Source organism: Nicotiana attenuata, unplaced genomic scaffold (genome assembly GCF_001879085.1).
Source record: "Nicotiana attenuata strain UT unplaced genomic scaffold, NIATTr2, whole genome shotgun sequence".
Classification (NCBI taxonomy): Eukaryota; Viridiplantae; Streptophyta; class Magnoliopsida; order Solanales; family Solanaceae; genus Nicotiana; species Nicotiana attenuata.
The window spans coordinates 136,965-159,377 of record NW_017670436.1 but is presented as its reverse complement, the minus strand read 5'-3'; the positions used below and the strand labels follow the sequence as shown (position 1 = coordinate 159,377).

Genomic DNA, 22,413 nt, shown 5'->3' with positions numbered 1-22,413 from the left:
TGTGTGTTTGTGGTGTAAGTTTTGAAGACTGATTAGTAGGCATGACATTTTTACCATAATTAATTTTTTTTGGGTAAGTTACTGTTTTCCATGGGCTGGACTCATTTAGTTCACTTGTGGATTGGGTTGGGACATTTTGGCCTGGTGTTGAGGTAGAAGCAGTGGTGACGGTTGGACAGTAATGAAGAGTATCACCTAAACAATCACATTTAGTGCAAATCATTAAAGAATCTTCGTAATAAATGAGTTGAATATGGGTACCAAGTAGGATTTCAGTTGGTAAGATTTTCCCCAATTGTGCTAATATGCATAGTCTCGCATAACAGCCTCTAGAAGCGTGTACTGTGCATGTGTCTATTTTAATTAAGGTGCCAATGAACGCCGCTATTTTTTGAAGGATTTGTAAATCATAGTATTCAGTAGGAAGTTCTTGTAGCCGGATCCACATAGTAGTATAGTTGGTGTGAGCTAAAGTGGGATTAAATTTGGGTTCCATTGGCGAATAGTTAGATATCGGGAACCAATGAACCAAGGTCCATGTTGAAGGATTTTGTTAAAATTGTCTGGTTGTTGAAATTTAATTAGGTAGTAGTCATATCCTAGATCAATTAAATTGGTGGCTTCGTTAAGTTTCTAAAGAGCGTTTAGTTTGAGTTTATGGTTTGTATAGGACATATTTTTTCCTAGAAGCTTAATGACGATGGTTTGGTGCCAAGGACGATAGAGCCGGTGTTTTTCATCAGAGGAGATAGGTATGAAAAATGGATGATGGGATGGATTGGAGTTTTCAGCTTCTAAGGTTAGTTTTTGGAGAAATTCTGTTTCTAGTTGGTTAACTTGTGCGGATGAAGGGGGGATAGAGTGTCTCGAAAACTTACCTTTGTATTGGAATGATTAGTGGTGTGGGGTATTGAATCTTTTGGTTTGTTTGTGCTGCGATTGAGCCGATCAATTTCCTTATCAGTGAGTTCCATTTCCTTTGCTTCATTCATTGTGGTGTAGCGTAATTGGTTCTCGCTGGTGGTGGTATGATTGAGGGTGAACCGCAGCGTCCCTTTTTCTTTCTAGGTGTTAGAGAGAAAGCAAGACAGGAAGGTTTAACATACATTATATTCACGTAATACAAAGCAATATACTATCATTTTCTAGCTTTCATTATCTTGTTATTCTGTTCATAAGCCAGTTGAAACATCTTTGGTTCAAGGGTGACTGAACTCGAGGGCTAAGACTATTCAATTTGTGTGGTTTGCATTTATTCTTTTATCGTCAATTTCAATACTAATTTATTCTTCTTAATTTGTACCAAGTTGTATCACGTGTCCTTAAAACCGCGTATAAATTCAATTGTTATCCGATTTTAGGGTAAACAATACGTAAAGATGAACTCAATCGATGTACTTAGATTAGTTGAAACGTGAATAAAAAAATTCTCGCGTTTGAGGGAATGCGAAACTTCTTGGTAATTAATCTTTACAAACTCAATGGACTTTTCTGCTTTCGTGAATTTTGATTAATTAAATCGTGAATTTTGATTAATTGGACAGAGGACTGCAACGGAAGGTTTGAAAAAAGGATCTAGGCTTAAGTACATCATGAGGGCACAAACTTCCAAATGAACGGAAAAAGGGAGAAGGAAGGAAAGCGAAATTGCACGAAAGAAAATGATTAAACTGGCATCATTTTTCTAGTTAGTCACATGCAGTTTAACAAATAACAAATGTATATTTTGGTGTCGTCCAAGCTGGACATAACTAAAGGGGATCAAACGACGGAGTTGAAGTTATCGAATTGTTAAGGGCAATTAATTAAGAACTCATTTTCTCTCCTTGAAAATAAGATAAAATTCATACCGTGCCAAAATTAGCATTTATCAGCCGCATCAAAAAATTATTGAATTTGGACCAAAATTGCGCTAGTATCGCCACATATTAGCTACTGTTAATTTGCTAAGTTGACATTTAATATTAAAAGAAAAAAGGGTAATTTTAACAGATAGTTAGCTAAGTTCAGTGTTTATGACTTACTCCTACGAAATCATGAATAGATTGGAAAAATTAGTCATTCACAACCACTGACGAATGATTTCTTTCTACAATGGAGATAGTAATGACAGATCGCAACCATATTATTAAAAGCTTGTGGAAAAAATAAGTTTCGTTCTGGTGCTCGGAAATGATATTCTAAAACTTTCATATATGCTCTCCATTAATTGTGTCTATATATATATATATATATATATATATATATATATATATATATATATATATACTTTATACTTTTTGCTCATTTTATTTTTTTTGGTCCCATTTAACTTATAATAATAAAAGATAATATTAAGTTATTGGACTTTGGAGGAGCGCACAAATAGTTTTTGGATACGAGATAGCCGATGGACAAACATGCAAGCATACTTATGAAGGTTCGAGTAGTAGCACTCTATCGGATGCTAACTCGGGTGATATTATTAGCACTTTATTCTACCCTCATTCCTCAATTATTAACGTCAACAAGAGTGTTTAGTGTGTTGTAGATTTTTAGTCAAGGTTTCTATCATTTGATGATGTCACGTGAATCGCTCTAATCATGTTAAAATAGTTAAATCAACTTTGATTCTTGAACAATCCACATTACTTTGCTTCTATTGAAACATGAAATTTCTATTTGCTATCCATAAATTATACACTAGTTATACATAATCATACGTATATAATACATATATTATGCATTCATCAACTATTTTTGATTAAGTAATTGAATGAGCGGATTTAACTTAATTTTTCAAAAAAGATTTCGATTTGAATGAAGCTGATACGTCATCGCGAAATGAGCATGTGTCTTTTCGTGATTTTGTAACTTCATTCGGATAAAAGACTTTAATCGGCTTAAATTTTTCCAATAAATAATCCAATTATCAATTAGGTTGAGACTCCCGATGGTCCTTATTTTTCTAAGATACATTTGTCAATTGTTTTAAGTGATACCGAACGAACCTTTCGTTTAATTTTTGGAGTGTTAAATTTCATCCACTAACTTGATTTAATTGTCCTTAATTACTCCGTAGAATCAAAAGTGCGAAAAGATAATCATGTTTATGATGTTATTTTGATCCACGTACTTTGTGCCATGTCCCTTTAATTACTACGCCTCTAAGGAATAAACATATATAGCACCCTTTGAGAAATTATTTAGTTGTAGTAATATATTATCTCTTCATCAATTATTGGAAAAATTCAAAGTATAACTTAGTAACATTTTTTTTAAAGTACTTCCTCCGTTTCAAATTAGATGGGGTACTTTCCTTTTTAGCTTATTCTAAAATAAACGACACATTTTTAAATTTGAAAATAATTCAACTTTACATTCTTCATTTTACTCATTTTAACCTTAATGAGAAATTTTTATAACCAAACAAATGTAATAGCCCCACAAAGCTTTTATCCCTTAAGCTTTTAAGACCACAAGTTTCAAAAATCTTTTTCTTTTTTCTTAAATTCCGTGTCAAGTCGAACTACCTTATCACAATTGAAACGGAGGGAGTAATGTATAATAAAAAGGTTATAAAGAAGATTAAAAACGATCTGAAAATAAATTAATTTGACTAGCTAAATGTAAATTTATCAACCTTTTTCAAAAAGACGGAAGTAGAATACACATAATATCCTCATTGCTACTTGTCAAATTTAGTAATTTATCCAGACATGGAAGCAAAAAACGAGATTTATCCAGAAACTTCTAGACGTCTGCGTTTAGAGAAATATCAGAAGCGGAAAGAAACATCGGGAAACTACTTGGAATTCCTCTAAGCACCTATAAATACCCATCGGCTCCTCCTCTTAGAACCAGTGTAGTTGAAAGCAAATTGAGAAAAGAGTTATTATACGAAGTTTACTGAAAATGTCACTTATTCCAAGGATCTTCGGCGATCGACGAAGCAGCGTCTTCGATCCATTCTCAATTGACGTGTGGGATCCCTTCAGGGAATTGGGCTTTCCAGGTTCGAATTCACGGGAAACTTCTGCATTCGCTAACACACGAGTCGATTGGAAGGAAACTCCTGAGGCTCATGTGTTCAAGGCAGATCTTCCTGGGCTTAAGAAGGAGGAAGTGAAAGTGGAGATCGAAGACGATAGGGTTCTTCAGATTAGCGGAGAGAGGAATGTGGAGAAAGAAGACAAGAATGGCACTTGGCACCGTGTGGAACGCAGCAGCGGCAAATTTATGAGAAGATTCAGGCTCCCGGAGAATGCGAAAATGGATCAAGTTAAGGCGGCGATGGAGAATGGTGTGCTTACTGTTACTGTTCCAAAAGAAGAGGTGAAGAAGCCAGATGTCAAATCCATTGAGATCACTGGTTAGATAAACGCTTTAGCTAACTGAAATATGTAAGTACGCTGTGATATGTGAGCAAGTATATGTGAAATCGAATAGAAGTTGCTCTGTTTTTGTATCTGGTCTGTAGTCGAGTCTTTTTTTCGCTTAAAGGTGTGTTTGATGTAATTTTGTTGAAATTCTATTTGGAAAAGGCAATAGTGTTGTTATAGAATTGAAGTGTCGTATTATCCTTCAATCCTGTTCGATCTCCCATATTTTCCTTCTGTCTTCTTAACTCCTTTTGGGTATTGGTTTACGTAGTGAAGTCGAGAACTAAAAGTTTTTTTACTCTTGCACTTCCATTTCGTAGAAAGTGTAAAAGTAAAGATATGTTGACCTATTAACGAATCCACAATTAAAACCATTACGACCGATTCACCAAATCATGATTCTTTTAATGGGAGAATTTGAGAAAAGAATTACAAACGCACAATTGCGGGTGCTCATTGGGTTAACTAGTTAGGCGTATCTAGGGTGTCAAACGGGCAAACTGGGTAATTTAAAAAATGAATAAATTATTCAACCCTATCCGTATTTGAGACTAGATAAAAACGGCTTATTCGGTGGATAATATCGATCCAGATTATCCATGGCTTCTTAAATATGATCACTTATGAGAGAATTTTATGAGAGAATTCCTAGTTCTCCAAACTTGAGTAACCCCCGATTTGAGGCTTTACAAATGTAAAAGTTAAACACATTGGTTATCCATTGTTTATCCATTGGTTAACTATTTTCTAAGCGGATAATATGGTTTTTTATCCATATTCGATTCGTTTTTAAATGGTTCATTATCCAACCCATTTTTTAACGAATAATATGGGTGGATAACTGTTTTCTTTTAACTATTTTGTCATATCTAGGCGTATCATTTAGAATTACATCAAGCATACATGAAGATAATTCGGTGTACTTAGATTAGTTGAAAAATTAAACTAGTTAAATTAGCTGAACATCATTGACTGTGAATGAAAAATTTTCTCGTTTGAGGGGAATGCAAAACTTACATCAAGCATACATGAAGATAATTCGGTGTACTTAGATTAGTTGAAAAATTAAACTAGTTAAATTAGCTGAACATCATTGATTGTGAATGAAAAAATTTCTCGTTTGAGGGGAATGCAAAACTTCTTGGTAATAAATCTTTGGCGAAATACATAAACAGCTCCTCCAAGTTGTCCACAACGGTCATTTGAACACCTTAACTTGTTATGTGATCAGATAGACACCTCTGCTTGGTAGAAGTATATTCTCTTAAACCCCTTACGCTGACATGACAAATTTTGTGTGTTTCACTTACATCTAAGCGCGTGAAGATCTTAAAATTAGGCTTATCTTCTTTTTTTTTTCTTCCTAAAATCAATGTAGACCCCACTATTACACCACCCTATAACCACGATTCTGTACGGGGAGGCTATTGCCGACGATGGAGGGTGACGGAGAGAGGGAGGATCTCGGCGAGGCTGTTACCGACGATGCTTGTAAGTGTAATATTGCTCTCCCCTTTCTCTCTTCTTTCTTTCATTCATCACTCCCTTTCAGCTCCTCCCCTCTCACTTTAATTTCCTCAGCAAGTCTCTCCAAACCTAACCAAATTCACCAGCTAAAAAACTCTTAGTTCTAAAACAAAAGCTTTTACTTTATCGTTCTTTTTGCCCTTGTTTGTATCGCCTTCTCTCCAGTTTTGTCGCCGTTTGAATCATCAGCGTTAATCTCATCAACTGGGTAATTAACGCTTACCCAGTTGAGCAAAATTCACATAGAGTTCAAATTTTCCACTTTCAGTTTAATTTCTTGATTACATAAATAAAATGGAGTCTACATCAGCGAAACTTTCTCCTTTTGATTTTATAGCGGTGATCTTTAAAGGTGGAAAAATATTCGATCAACTGAACTCATCATCCAATTTCATGGAAGGTGCTAGGAAATCAGTGTGAGGGGTTATTTGGGGGGAAAGGGGTGGGGGGCGAGAGGGGGAATGAGAAGGAAGAAGACGAAGAGAGGGGAGGGGGGGGGGTTGGTTAATAATAAAAAGATTATTTTAATGTATTTAGTTTATATTTATCAAAAATTTTATTATAAATTACACATGTCATTCTTTAATTGGTTCATTTGACATGTCACTGGCGAGTGCAACTCACACATATAGTCTGCCAGACTCGGGAGTTCACGAGATACATTTAATAGCCACTTGAAATGTTAAAATGAAAAAGGGATCAGTTAAGGTGTTCAAATGACCGTTGTGGACAACTTGGAGGGGTTGTTTATGTATTTCGCCTAAATCTTTACTTCCTTAATGGACTTTTCAGCTTGCTTGAATTTAGATTAATTAAATCGTGAATTTAGATTAATTGGATCAGAGGATTGCAATACGGGAGTTTTGAAAAAGGATCAAGGCTTAAGTACACCATCAGGGCTATTGGGTGTAATCGCAGCGTAAGTGTATGCAGTCGACAAGTAATAAAGTGATAAGAAAGTATCGTTCCCGCGAGGATTTATGATCAACTATTGTACAATCTAAGCTATTTATAAATTTAATGCTTAAGTGAGTGTGAAGAAGATGATTGTGATTTTTGTAACTAAATTACTATGAACTAATAAGCAAGTAAGAAAATAAGATCGTAAGTAGAGCAAACAAACACTTAGAAAGAATTCAATGAGATGTGGATATTCCAGGGTTATGGGATTAACGTTTCCCCTATTGTGTTTTTCGGGTTGATGTAATCACTTGACTTATCTAATCTATTGATTAGCAGGGTTTATTATGCTCGCGTAGTTATTTCGACGCTTCGATCGCCTATTCGAGCCAACCTAAGACTATATGTCTATAGAATCAAACTTGACAAGACGCATGTATATTTCCTACAAAAATAACCAAGTAAGGCACTAGAATATGTCTACCCTAATCGCGAATCTATTCTCCGATGACCGGATTCAAGAAATTACTCTATTCAATCCTATATGCAATCTATAGTTCCCACTTTCGAGTTCAACTATAAATTCGTAGATAGTACTCTATTGTTAGCTATGCAATAGAATAATTAAGTGCAAGATTGAATAAACAAATTAATATAATAAAATCAAGCAACATTATCAACCGTCAAACTACAATAGTGATCAATAACAACCCATAACCCTAGAATAATGAGGTTCTTCTGTTTCATTTTTTCTGTTTGCCTCTATTTTCCGAAATTGATTTTTGGCTCGGTCGCTGAGGAACTCTCTGAGGTGCCCTTGTAGTCGGGCTACTTCCTCTCAGAGCTGTCTGCAGTCCTCGATCCTATGACCGTGCATGTCGTGAAACTCGCACACCAGGTTGGGGTTCCTTTATGACGGATCTGATTGTACGGGTTTTGGCCACCTGGTTTCTCTGATTTTATCGATGGCAGAGACGATGTCTAAAACGTCAACGTTGAAGTTGTATTCGGACAATCAGGGTGCCTCCATCGGTCCTGTGTGTCTGTCGAATCGGCTCTGCTTACGAGTCCCCGGGGATTCTGACCTCGATCTATCCTTCGGTTATTTCGGGGTATGTTACCCCTTGGGGCGTTTCTTCTATATTCAGTGTATGGTTAGTACCTTTCTTTGTTTGGCTTTGGCTCCTTTTCTAGAAGCCTGCTAGGATATACTGAGCCCGAGGGGCCTCCTAGTTGGTCGTCCTTGACCTTGATCTTCGATTGGTATCGATTGTGGACATCCGACCAGGTCACGGCGGGATATTCAACCAAGTTCTGCTTCAGCTACTTGTCGCGCCCCCTTTTTCTCGCGAAATCGAGTTTATGACATTTGGGAAGACAACTCGTTCCCTTTTGGGAATTGGGTTTTGAATTGAAGAGTCGCCACCTAATGATTTGAGTGCATTAGGACACTAAGAAGGGTTTGAGTCAAGTAACCAGAGATTGGGTAAGGGCTTGAAATTATCCCAAGGGGAAGGTGTTAGGCACCCCTCAGGATCCACTAGTGTGGTTCCCGGCCAAACTATTGTTGTGACTTAAGTGAAAATAACATATAGGCAAATAAAACTTCAAGTAAGAGGGGATTTTCACATAATGGTTACAAATAAGCAAAGTTAGAAAGAACGAAAGGGATACTGATTTTTCCTTAGAGAAATAGTTTAAAATTTGGAAAAAAAGAAGAAGCAAAGAATCAAAGAAACGAAGGGAAGGGGGGGGGGTCCTAGGTTTATAAATAATATGGATCACCCCACACAACATCCGGTAATCACTCCTCAGTGAGGGGCTACACGTGATGTTATCGCGTGGTCATAATATCCATATCTACCCTTTCCTACCCCGTTAAGGTATTAAAGCGCGGAATGGTCTCGTTCACTTATTGCATGCTATTACCCGCCCCAATCCTATCAGTCCAGGAGGCAGTTAGGACTACTATCCTAATGGGAAGGGATATTAGGCTTGTTTATAGATCCAAAGGAAAAAACTCTAAGGCGACATACAAAAACACGTATAACAAGTTGGGGAAAACACATAAACAAGTGAAGGGCTCAGATAGACCTCCTTTAAACCAAAGAAAGCACATAATTTAGCATGACTTACACATACTGTTTAATGGTCTGATTAAACTTAAAGGTTGAGGCAGACTGATTTATTACATAGTTCAGATAAGAAGTCCGAATCAGGACTGCCCACTGGTTGTAGCTAATAAAAATCTGATTCAGTTTATAATTTTAGCCCTAAGGCTTGCCTAGGTGTTGGACGAGGGTCCTATAGGCATGATATCTACTGACTTCAGAAACAATGAAATAAACTGAATACATACTGATTTAAGAAAGCCGTCAGTTATTAAAGAAAGCAAGTTTTAGCAAGAGATCATAAGTTCTGCAACTGATGGTCGTCATTATTACTGGTTTTAGACTTATAAGCGAGTGACACGACTCAGACTTGATTAACAACTCCTATAGACATGCTTTCTATGTGTGTTGATTTAAACCCCTTTTAACGGACATGGTAAAATGCAGAAAACCTATAAGCATGATATCTAGGTGCTGAATTTCATTTTAAATCCTATGAACATGATATCTAGTTGTAGTTGATTGATTAAGACCTATAAACATGATTGCCTGATGAAGAATGTATATGCAGGATTCAGAAAGACCTATAGGCATATTTTCTATATGCATATGCAAGATTCAGATTTCCAGGTAATTATAGACATGGTATCTATATGAGAGAATGCAGAATTACTACAGACATGGTATCTATATGAGAAGTGAAGAAATTTAGAAATGACCTATAGGCAGGATATCTATATGAGAGTGCAGAAATTCAGAAATACACCTATAGGCAAGTTATCTACCTTTTGCATACATAGCTATCCCCTCCCTTTTTCACTAGCCATGCCCAAGAGTTTATTACAAAATTATTACAACCTAGAATGAAGATAAAAGAAAATACATCAGAAATTAAAAAAAGTACAACCAAGGAGAGCCTGATTCATACTTCCTGTCTGAAGTATGAAGTAAACCAACTCCAAAGAGATCATGATCCAAAGCCTTTCTCCCATTTGGATGTGTCAGAGTTCCCTAAGAGCCTCATATGGACTCCGGGCAGTGCTCACACCCAAATGTATCACCGAATTAAGACATAGTGCAGTGTGGAAGGGCCAGCCGTCAAGTGTCCAAGTTCAGAGGGAACTCAAGGTCCCAAGGCAAGGCTCACAAGAGGGGGGCGGAACTTAGGGACTAAGAGAGAGTGCAAGTGCAGAAATAGAGCTCTGAGAGGGGAAAGGAAAAGGGAAACAGCTCAAACCAGTACACATAGGGGTATAGGGGAGGTGGTAAAGAAGCAAAGACAGGCTGGTGGGCATACCCAGCAATGGGAAATGCTGGCACACCCACAGTCTGTTGGAACACACTATTAGAGATTAGGATCCCAAAGGATCAAGTTTAATTAATGGACAATAACTTACATATTGCCATGTCTTAAACCATATGCTCAAACACATAAGTGGGTAGGGAATAGGGATTAATAGCAGAAACAAACAGAAAGAAAGCAGCATGTAATTGAAATATTAAGCTCTACAGAAATAGCAAATAGACATGGATACAAAAACTATAAATAAACACATTGTTGTGATGCTGAAGCTTAAATCAGGACATACCAGTTTCAAATAAACAAGTAGAGAGAAACAGTAAGTCTTGTAAACAGGCCACAGTGCAGACAAGAAGAGAGAATATTATTGTGTATAAGTGTAAGTCAGGAAGACTGTCTCTTTTTCTCCTCTTTCTTTTTTTTCGTGAAAAAGTTGTGCATTTATAGTGTGAAAATCAGGCGGAAATAAGGTAAGAAAACAGTTAAGGAACTGAATATCAATTAAGAATCAATCACACAAGATTTCCTTTAATCAAGGAATTCAGATTCAAACGGGTAAGAACTATTTAAGGAAAGAAATTACACTTTGTGCAAAGTAGGCAATTAGGGGTAAATACATGAGAGAGTTATTTAAGGACAGAATTTAAAATACACGGTTGTACAAATAAGGTAAGAAAATCAATTAGTAGCCAGTAAATCAAAGGGTCTGAGATTCTGCAATTATTGGTCCATGAATGAACCGAGTCAGAAAAGATGAGAAAAGGTTTTTTTTTAACTTAAGTCGAATCACAAGGCAATCAGCAAATAATGGAAAGAAATCAATCAGACTTTCTCAGAAGGAAGTCTGAACTGGTCACAACTTTGAAAGCCACTTTAGAAGGAAGTTTTTCATATATAAAAAGCATACAAACGTGTTGAGTTGAAAGAAGATGTCATGCCTTTGCAAAAATCAGTAGGTAATGGCTGTCACATAAATCAGTAACGCAGAAGAGAAATAGTATCCAGTAGCATACAAAAGGTCCAATGCAAAAGGTCTTAGGAGAATTTAGCAAAAAGTCAGAATCGTATGAAAACAAGGATGTCCAAACTTAGTTCAGAGACTCGAAATTGGTCTGAAAGAGTTAGGGGTTTTTGAAATAAAACCCTAGTTCAAGCAAATCACATAGCCAAACTCGGAAGAACCCCCAAATTGTAAGGTTTCCACCATTAATCGAGTGCAAAGATGAGAGGGCAAGTAATTAAATCGAAACAGGTTCAGAAGTCTCAGAGAAGAACTGAAACTCTAACATATTTCTTTCAGCAACAGAAACTCATGAGAAAACATGATAGAAAAGTAACATGCAGAACACACTACAAGAGCTCAAAGGAAAAATAGAGTAGAAGAAGCTAATATAAAACATAACGGGAAAAATTGATAAGAATAGTAGAAAAAACATGCTAAGAAGTTTTAGAAGAAACTTAAACAGAGCTCAGTAGATGGAACTTAATAAGGAACACTTTAAGAACATAATAATGGAAAATACAGTAGAAGAAACACACAAGAACACAGTAGAGGAAAATACAGTAGAAAAAGCATACGAGAACATAGTATAGGAAAATACAGTAGAAGAATATACAAGAAGCATACAAGAACACGATAGAAGAAAATACAAGAACACAGTAGAGGCAAATACACACAAAAAGAAAAAGAGAGTCAGAGAAACATTTAAATACTTTTCAGAAAACCCTAGATCGGAAAAGAAATGGTTTTGAAAGTAGTTTTTTGGAAGAAAAGTCAGAAAATTCGTTTAAAAGCTTAGGGGAAGCATAGATACACAACGGATCTAAAGGAATCAGAAAAATCTCGAAGGGTTTTAAAAGAACCCCAGTAGTGAGAAAGGCTTGGAAAAGTCACTGATCTAAGCCGGAGAAATCAAAATCAGGCTCGAACAGCCATGGCATGCCGGAGCTAGGCCGGAGATGGCCACAAAACTCGAATCAAACGAGGCCTGAACCAAGCTTCGTCGTGGTCAGGCCCTGAACCTTCAAAAACCAGGTGTGTGGGAGTTATAGGAGGTGGGAATAGGACTCCAATGGCCTTGGAAGCCATGGATTCTGATGGCTTTAGGGTGGATGTGGTGGAGATAGAGATGGCGGCTAGGGTTTCTAAGAGTGGTTGAGAGAGTTTGAGAGAATGGGAGGGTTCAGAGGCGGCTGGTAGGTGAAAATGATTTAGGTTTAGGGGGTGTTGGTAAATTAAAAAAGGAAAGGGAGAACGCGAGCCGTTGATCTGTTAGATCAACGGCTGGGATTTAAAGGGGAGCCGGGCGGGTCGTTTAGACGGGCTGTGGGTCGGGTAGTTTTAGGAATTGGGCTGGGCAATTTGAAATTGAAATTGGGTTGGATCATGGGTGCCAAATCTGGCCAAAATTGGAATAAAAACAGGCTAACATCTAAATAGCCATTTTCCCTTATTTATTTTGTAAAAATAGTAAAATATTTTCTAGAGACAAATTAAAGGTACTAAATTAATTAATAATATATAGATATTAGATTAAAAATACCGGAGCCAATTTTGTAATTATAAACGGAATTAAATCTTAAAATTGGCTAATATTGCAATTATATGCAATTTAGCTTTTAAAATACTAAATAAATTTGTAAAAATGTACAAAATTAGGTTAGTTATATTTTAGTATAAATATAAAATCCTAATAATTAAATTACCAAAAAGTAATAATTTTGAAAATAATCATTGGGCTTTTATGGAGGAAAAAGGAAATAAATCAGTTTAAAACCTTAAGAATTATGGGAAAAAATAGTAAAATGCTTGGATATACTTATATATGCGTATATATGTTATTTTAAAGATATTTTGCATATAAAAAAAATATACAGGGAAAAATTGGGTATCAACACTGCTTCAAAGCTACCGAGCTTCGCTCGTTCAAGCCTTGAGTGAAGGCCTGTACGGCCCAGTCGTTGGAGACTGGTGGTAACTCCATTCGCTCCATTTGAAAGCGAGACACAAACTCTCGCAACATCTCATTTTCTCTTTGTTTAATTTTGAAGACGTCAGATTTCCTTGTAGCCATCTTGATGGCACCGGCATGTGCCTTTATGAAAACATCTGCCAGCATGGCAAATGAGTTTATTTAATTCGGGGCAAGGTTGTGGTACCACATCATGGCCCCCTTTGAAAGTGTTTCTCCGAACCTTTTCAGTAGGACGGACTCAATCTCGTCGTCCTTTAGGTCGTTGCCCTTCACAGCACAAGTGTAAGCGGTGATGTGCTCGTTGGGGTCCGAGGTTCCGTTGTATTTCAGAAGATCGGATTCTGAACTTCTTCGGGATGGGTTTTGGAGTAGCATCTTGTGGGGAATGGCTTTTGTACGAACTTCTTCGAATCTACACCCTTCAGGATCGGGGTGCGCCCGGAATTTGATCGACCCTAGATCGTAAGTCTCCACCTTTTTGTCATTGGCTACTATCTTTTTCTCGCCCGATTCAATCCTCTTCGTGAGGTCCTCGAGCATCTTTATGATAGCAGGATCGGCTGCTGACCCGTTGTTGCTTGATCTTTCTGGTATTTGTTCGGCTCGAGGAGCCGCCTCTGGTGTTGCTGTGCTTGGAGTTTTTTGGTGGCTTTGTAGTTGATCAATCGCCGGCTTTTGTGCCTGCAACATCTCAAAAATGACATGAAGGCTAACCTCTCGCTCTTCCCGAGCCAGGGTTTTCTGAGCTTCTTGTTGGTTCTCTTGGCGTATACTGTATACGGTAAAAATCAGAGGGTCCTATTTTATGGCCACTATGATGCTTCTCAAGCACGTCTCCAAAGGCTCGAGGCATGGCTCGAGGTTCGACCCCGAGGGTTCTCAATGTTCGACCACGGGGCAGTGTAGATCGATGGTTATGATGACTAAACGGGAAGTTCCCAAGGCACTTGATTAAAGCTCACCAAGTCTAGTAAGCTAGTACAAGCCCGTACCGTGGCATTAAATGGTTGTATGAGCCGCGTATCTTTGTAATAAATGCATCTGTATCATGTTGGGATTTCCCCTCATATATAAAAGGGATCCTTGTCATTTTGTAAGGGGGATATAACACACTACATTGAATACAAGAACAAGAACATTCTCTGCTCTCTAACTTAAACATATTCTCTTTTGATCTTATTACTTGCATCTATTGCTTATATTTATTGTATATTCATTGATTGTTCTTCATTTATTGCTCATTATTGATCATAAAGAGCCCTCATCAAGGCCTTTTAGAACTGTTGGTTCTCCGCCGACTGTTCACAGCCTAACGTATAGCTCGACCTCGAGGCCCCGTATCAGCCAGCTCGAGGCCCCGATTCTTAACCACTCGATTTGCTCGATACGTTATCTTCAAGCTCTTATCTTATTTTCTAGTCTCTCACTTAGTACCCATTGCTTAACAAACTAGCATAAAAATAAATCACGTATTTTTAGAACCACAAAATCAAATCTAATTGTAATTACCATTTTCAAGGTAAACATATACTCATGTTGGTATGGGAGCTTATATCGACATGTTGGGCGTTGCGCGAGGCCACGTCCACGGGAATTGGTTCTGGTGCATCCTCAGGGTTTCGTGGTGGTACACCAATACCTGGAACAGCTACACCATTCTTTCCATGGTCCTCAGGACCGTTGTCGTCCTGTGCATTCACCGAGTTTGACATTTTGACCTGAAATCAAAGATTCTTGGACAAGAAAAAGGGTGAAAGATAACTTGCGTTATGTAGTAAAACAGCAGGAAAACAATCACTATTATTTTTAGCCCCACTGTGGGCGCCAAACTGTTTACCTTGAAAATGGTAATTACAATTAGATTTGATTTTGTGGTTCTAAAAATACGTGATTTATTTTTATGCTAGTTTGTTAAGCAATGGATGCTAAGCGAGAGACTAGAAAATATGATAAGAGCTTGAAGATAATGTATTGAGCAAAACGAGTGGCTAAGAATCGGGGCCTCGATGTCGAGCTAGGCGTTAGGCTTTTGTGCAGTCGGTGGAGAGCTAACAATTCTAAGGGCCTTGATGAGGGCTCTTTATGATCAATAATGAGTAGTAAATGAAGAACAATCAATGAAATACAATAAATGTAAATAATAAGATCAAAGGAGAATATGTTTAAGTTAGAGAGCAGAGAATGTTCTTCTTCTTCTTGTATTCAATGTTGTGTGTTGTATATCTTACAAAATGACAAGGATCCCCTTTTTATATGAGGGAAAATTCCAACATGGTACATATGCATTTATTACAAAGAAATATAGCCGGTATAGCTATTCGCTAGTTTGGTACATACTAGTGCTTCTCTTGCAGGTTTTGTTAGCTTTGATCACGCGCCTTGGGAACTTCCCGCTACCCCATGATAATCATCGATTTGCACTGCCCCGAGGTCGAACGTTGGGAACCCTCGGGGTCGAACCTCGAGCCATGCCTCTAGCCTTTGGGGATGTGCTTTCGAAGCGTTACAACGGCCAGAAAATCGGGCCTTCTGATTTTTACCGTATACTGTGGACAAGTAAAAGTGAACGGAGGGAGTAGGCCGTAAGGAATAAACTATATGTTAGCATGTTTGGTCAAGCTTCTAAAATCAGCTTATATAGAAAAATATGTTTCAAAAAAGTATTTATGGTGAGAAACACTTTGGGTTTGGCTACTTAATTTTAAAAGAGAAACTTTCAGAAACCACTATGTTTTAGTGGTTATTAGCTAGTTTTAGCTACCATTTACTATGTTACTTCCTCTAGCTATATTTTTCAGATTTTTTAGAGTGTATTTGATGTATTTAAGCTACTGTATTCATGACTACAGTAGCATTTCTAGGCGTGAAATAGAGGATTACAGCTAGACATATTTTTGTATTCGAGTGTATTCGACTGTATTCATGGCGTGAAACATGGGATTACAACTGGACAGATTATTGTATTCGACTGTATTCACTGTGTGAAACAGGGGATTACACTATTTTTAAGCGGAAAGTGAATCAATTAACATAATAGACTCCTAATATAACTCAATTATAACACACAAAAAGAAAAAATTTTGTATTTCCACTTATAAAAAAGATTCTCAACCGAAAAACACTCCAAAAATATAGCAATCTTCAGAGAAATTATATATTACATCTGAATACATAAATTATACTCCATCCGTTCCAATTTATGTGAACCTGTTTGACTGGGCACGGAGTTTAAGAAAAATTGAAAACTTTTGGAATTTGTGGTTCTAAACAAGTTAAAAAGGGGTTCAGAGTATTTGTGTGGTTATAAAAGCTTCTCATTAAGGGTAGAATTGTACGTTTAAGCGAAATGGTTACCAAATTTAGAAAAGGGTCATTCTTTTTGGAATGGACCAAAAAGGAAATAGGTTCACATAAACTGGAACAGAGGGAGTATTAATTAAAAAAATATTTGAATACATTCATGGAATACAACGAGACAGTGAATAAAATGAAATACATGGAATACAGCGAGATACACTGAAATACAATGAAAAAAAAGACAATTAATATAATGAAATACATGGAAATACGGCGAGATACATTGAAATATATTAACAGAAATTCAAGTTGCTCAGCCCCAAACTCCGTCGTCTTTGTTCAAGAACAACCTTAATATCGTCTCAGCGGATGGAAATAACAATTCCGTCGGTATAGGAACCTCAATTTTCACTTTCTTCTTATCTACCACATCGTCCTCGCCGCCAACAATTTTCCTCAAAACATGAACCTGAATTTTCATTTTGTTTCCATCCATAATTAACGGTGCTGCCATCCAGAAATCCATTAGAATTCACCATTACCATACAAATTATTAAGAAGATTTTTATCTACTTAAGCCCGAAGAGAAGTCCTGGATTGATTCTTTCTCCAAAAATTAGGTCGAATAATATATGGTTCTCTTCAAATTGAGGTACAGACCAATCCTGCCACATACTTCAAGATGTAACAGGAGCAGATTCGCTAACAGGAATCAGCCGGAGTTTTCATCATCATAAACTTCAAAACTTTGCAGTTCAAATCCACGGCAAAGAGATGAGATTCGAAACTATACAAACAAAAATATCTTTGAGAAGCTCTGTAAAATTAAGATGAAGGTGGAAGATGAGAGAGAGAGAGAGGGAGAATATATATGGGGTAGGGGATACGAGAAATTTGAGGGGATAGGAGAAATTTGAGTGGAGAGAGAAAAATAATACAAATCTTATTTTATGGCTTAAGGATATGAGATAACCATAAATAGATATTTGGTTATAAAAAAATCAAAAGGTAGCTATGGAATATAATTTTTTAAAAGGGTATTTATTTAAAATAAATAAGGTATCAACCTTTGCTATAGGAGGTAACTAATCCATTTGAAAAATACTTCAGAGCAGCAAATAGTGTTTGATCAAGCTTTTAAAAAATACTTTTAAGTGTATTTTTTAAAATTGTTTTTGAAGAAAGCGTTTTGGGAAAATTTACGTTTTTTTTTTCCTCAAAAATATTTCTACTTCTACTCAAAAATATTTTTTTTCTTTTAAAATTTTGGCCCCAAAAAAATTTGGCTAAACATGTTAATAACACCTTTGAATCAACCTTCGGGGCCCGGAAGATTTAACATATATAGCACTCTTCTTTGAGAAATTATTTAGTTGTAGTAATATATTATCTCTTCATCAATTACTTGAAAAATTCAAAGTAGAATTAATATTTTTTCAAAATAAATGCATAGTCAAAAAGTTATACGTAAAAAAGATTGAGAATGATTTGAAAATAAATTAATTTCGCTATCTAAACGTAAATTTATGAACCTTTTACAAAAAGACGGAAGTAGAATTGCACACAATATCCTCATTGCTACTCGTCGAATTAGGTAATGGGCCAACTAGATTTATCCAGAGATAGGAGAAACGAACGAGATTTATCCAGAAACTTCTGGACATCTGCATGTCTTCCTTGGGTTAGAGAAATACCGAAGCGGAAAGAAATATCGGGAATCTACTTGACTCTCCTCTACGCACACCTATAAATACCCATCGGCTCCTCCTCCTAGAACCAGGGTAGTTGAAAGCAAATTGAGAAAAGAGTTATAACAAAATTTGCTGAAAATGTCACTGATTCCAAGAATGTTCGGCGATCGACGAAGCATCGTCTTCGATCCATTCTCAATTGACGTGTGGGATCCCTTCAGGGAATTGGGCTTTCCAGGCTCCAATTCACGGGAGACCTCTGCATTCGCTAACACACGAGTCGATTGGAAGGAAACTCCTGAAGCACATGTGTTTAAGGCCGATCTTCCTGGTCTTAAGAAGGAGGAAGTGAAAGTGGAGATTGAAGACGATAGGGTTCTTCAGATTAGCGGAGAGAGGAATGTGGAGAAAGAAGATAAGAATGATACTTGGCACCGTGTGGAACGCAGCAGCGGCAAATTCATGAGAAGATTCAGGCTCCCGGAGAATGCGAGAATGGATAAAGTTAAGGCGGCGATGGAGAATGGAGTGCTGACTGTTACTGTTCCGAAAGAAGAGGTGAAGAAGCCTGATGTCAAATCCATTGAGATCACTGGTTAGGCGCTATAATTTAGAATAAAGATATGTAGACATCCTATCAAGTACTCTAGAGAATATGGGCAAGTATGAATGAAGAATATAGGTGTGTATTGTTGAGGATTGGAAGTTGCTCTGTTTCTGTATCTTGTCCTAATGCCGCGTTTGATGTATTTCCGTAAAAATTTTATGTGGAAAATGTAATAGTAATGTAGTTTTATTAAAATTGTTTCTGCGCGTACCTCCCATATTCTTTTTCTTGTTCTTCTTTTGTTTTTCTTTCTAAATAGCATACAAAGTTAGAAGATTAAAGTTTTCGCCATTTAATTTTCAAAAAACTGCGACATTGAACAAGAATTCTGTTAACCAGTTGACGATATTTCGACATTGAAAGTTTGAAACCCATTAGGATCGATATTATCCTTTTATTGGGAGACAAGAAACTGTAATACATACTGTAATACTAACTTGAAAATCTGAGCTTCTGGAGTTGCTCTTCTCAGCTAGTTTCAGACTAATATTGATGGTACTTGTATTTTACGAACACATTTGTCACTTGTTTATGTGATTATCATTTAACGAATTATTTGTTCACTTTGAGTAGGTAGTGCAAAATTTCATCCAACCTTGATTATAATGTCCTTACTCCTTATAATTCAAGAGCAGGGAGAGGTTACTATCTAATCATGTTTATAGAGTCGTTTAGTCTTTAATTAGAGCCACTAGCTGTATGCCATGTCCCTCTAACTAATACGCCTCGAAAGAAATCAAAGACTGCCTTTGGCGACTAAAAACAAACATATATAGCATTCCCTAATTTGACAAATGATTTTTCACATCGGCAAGTCCCACATTTGGGATACGTACAGTATTTGACAAATTTAATATAGTTGTACAGGTAATATATATCTCTTTCATTTATGGTTATCATATTTCATGTTGTAGTTGCTACTTCGTCAAGTAATTGGAAGAATTGAACGTAGAACTTAAAATTTTTAAAAGTACATGTATAACACAAAAATAGTTGGGAATACTTTGAATAAATTAAATTTTACCATTAATAGACTAATTTTATCATTTTTTAAGAATAAGACGGAATAGAATTGAGATAACCTCATGAAAAATTCAAGCAACTAAGTATAATGTATCCTTCCTTCCAACTCTTTATATTTTCCATGCAGTATGGAAACTTATAAGAGGAGTACTTAAAAATAACCGAGTTTAGAAGTAAAAAAAAAAAAAACGAGTAGAAATTTATACTACTCCATCAAATATACGGAGCACCATAAGATGACCTAATCCGCAGGAAAATTGTTGAGACAATGTCCTAAGCCGAATAATGCTAATGGCGGACCAAACTTTTTGCAAGGTTGTGATTCGTCTTACACTTCTCCTTAACTAACCCACTCTTTCTAGAAGCTACTATCCTCATCGCCATTCTATAAATAGCAAATATTATTGCAGGACTTTCAGTTAATTAACAGCGATAAAAACATAACGTAATAAGTTAACTGCAGTACTTTAACAAGCTCAAAAATGTCAATGATTCCACATCACTATAGTGGAAGAAGGGGTGGAGGCATTTTCGATCCCTTCTCATTAGAGGTATGGGATCCATTCAAGGACTTCAATCGCCACGGCCTCTCACCAATGCATCATAATTCTGAGCTAATGAGGGACGCATCTTCTTCATTTGTGAACACTTGTATCGACTGGAGAGAAACTCCAGAAGCTCACATTTTCAAAGCGGACGTTCCAGGGCTGAAAAAGGAAGAAGTGAAGGTTGAAGTTGAAGAGGACCGGGTTCTTCATATAAGCGGCGAAAGGAGCAGAGAATTGGAGGAGCATAATGATATGTGGCACCGTGTCGAACGGAGTAGTGGTAAGTTTATGAGACGATTTAGGCTGCCGGAAAATGCCAAGATAGGTCAAATTAAGGCTTCAATGGAACATGGTGTTTTGACTGTTGTTGTCCCGAAAGAAGAAGCTAAGAAACGTGATATAAAATCTATTCAAATCTCTGGCTGAATTATTCAACCAATTTTATGCTAGCATCGATTTAGTGAATAGTACTGTTTCATTAATGTTATTGAGAAAGAGAGAGAGGATTGATCATCTTGATATCTGTCAAGTCATATTGTGATGGAGTAATAAAGTAGTGATCCTGTTAGTCTCAAGCGTGTAACTTGTAGCTTTATTTCTTGTGACACAAAGTTTATTGTATTCGAAATAATCTTTGCATTCCCATAATAAAAGTCTGGACTAGGGGGTTAAAAGATAAATTGGCACTGCCACGTTAACGATTAAAGCTCATGCTAATATTATACTCTATGTAACACACACATAAGTAAGAACTTTAATATATTTTTTATTGTGGAAGATTCATCATAGAAGATTAATTTACACTGCATGCCAGCCTACATGCACAATCTTCTCACTATTTGGGTTTGAGACCGGGTAACGCGGAGGACAATTGATATAGATGAAAACATTTCCTATGTAATTCATAAAAAATAAGATGAACACTATTTTGCACTAATATCATGTTGGAATGAGCTCCTGCGTCACAGACGCCATGTTTACAGAGAGAAGAAAGAGGGTGAAAAGAACAAGGAGCGGGAACTACACTTTGATCTTATTAAAGACAAGTTTGGTTGTATTGACCAAAGTCTTCTATCCCTTACTACAACAAGATATCCTAGCCGTTCATCATTACTAAAGTCACCAGATCAGGCCTTTGATTTAATACAGCTGTAACACTTAGACACTACTTCTAGATGACTCCTTATACGTGTGAGCATGTGAAGGAAAATGTATTTTTTTATTCTTTTTGTATATTCTGATTAGGCTGTTAGAATAGTACAAATTAGAGTAGTACACGTAGCCTAAGATAACAAATTTTGATTCCTTCTTTTTGTATAAATACACGCGCAACTGATAATAAAATTACACAAAAAATTTGCACAACACTGGTTTCTTCCTATTCTTAGAGCAATAAGCTTGATCCTTCAATCTTTCATCTCTGCTTCTCTTCATTTTTTCGGTGCCAATCTTCAATCATGCCATATACCACTGAGACCGGCTTGGTTCAACCTATTTCTGGTGGATCTACAATAATTGATCCGAATCATGCTTACTTCCTCCATTCATCTGATGCACCATGGATGACCCTCATCAATACTCCTTTGAGGGCAAGGGATTTTAAGGGTGGAGAAGATCAATGCTGATAGCACTTTCAACAAAGAATAAAATAGGATTTATTAATGGAGCTTGTCCTCCACCTGTTGTCACTTCTAAGGAATACCGGCCATGGAGCAGCAGATGCAACGACATGGTGACTTCATGGCTGCTAAACTCACTGTCCAAAGATATTGGGGACAATGTGATCTAATCAAAATCAGCTAAGGATCTCTGGACTAGCCTGGAGCACATGTTTGGACAATCCAATGGAGCTAAACTTTATCGCCTGAGGAAAGAATTACCAGGAGTAACACGAGGAACAAATGATGTAGCAACTTACTTCACAAAGCTCAAACGATTGTGGGATGAATTAGATTCACTCAACTGTGATGTAAAATGCAAATGGCTTTGTGTTTGTGAAGGAAAACAAAAATTGGAGAAATCATTAGATAATGAGAGGTTAATTCAATTCCTTATGGGATTAAATGATGGGTA

General features: G+C 36.8%; 3 protein-coding genes across 3 annotated transcripts; all 3 read left to right on the top strand.

Moving 5' to 3' along the window:
- The first annotated feature begins 3,823 nt into the window (after window positions 1–3,823).
- LOC109239378 (17.6 kDa class I heat shock protein-like) lies at window positions 3,824–4,580 on the top strand. The gene has a single exon (XM_019405933.1). It carries the CDS (start codon window positions 3,895–3,897, stop codon window positions 4,354–4,356), a length of 462 nt encoding a protein of 153 aa, XP_019261478.1. The 5' UTR covers window positions 3,824–3,894; the 3' UTR covers window positions 4,357–4,580.
- Window positions 4,581–18,193: 13,613 nt separating this feature from the next.
- LOC109239377 (17.6 kDa class I heat shock protein-like) lies at window positions 18,194–18,998 on the top strand. Its single transcript, XM_019405932.1, has one exon. The coding sequence runs from the start codon at window positions 18,301–18,303 to the stop codon at window positions 18,760–18,762; it is 462 nt and encodes a 153-aa protein (XP_019261477.1). The 5' UTR covers window positions 18,194–18,300; the 3' UTR covers window positions 18,763–18,998.
- Window positions 18,999–20,231: 1,233 nt separating this feature from the next.
- On the top strand, window positions 20,232–20,915 carry LOC109239374 (17.5 kDa class I heat shock protein-like). The gene has a single exon (XM_019405929.1). It carries the CDS (start codon window positions 20,275–20,277, stop codon window positions 20,764–20,766), a length of 492 nt encoding a protein of 163 aa, XP_019261474.1. The 5' UTR covers window positions 20,232–20,274; the 3' UTR covers window positions 20,767–20,915.
- The last annotated feature ends 1,498 nt before the right edge of the window (window positions 20,916–22,413 follow it).

What these genes read in the sequence shown, in the direction of transcription:
- LOC109239378 (XM_019405933.1), top strand. Translation starts at nt 3,895, where the DNA reads ATGTCACTTATTCCAAGGATCTTCGGCGATCGACGAAGCAGCGTCTTC.
- LOC109239377 (XM_019405932.1), top strand. Translation starts at nt 18,301, where the DNA reads ATGTCACTGATTCCAAGAATGTTCGGCGATCGACGAAGCATCGTCTTC.
- LOC109239374 (XM_019405929.1), top strand. Translation starts at nt 20,275, where the DNA reads ATGTCAATGATTCCACATCACTATAGTGGAAGAAGGGGTGGAGGCATT.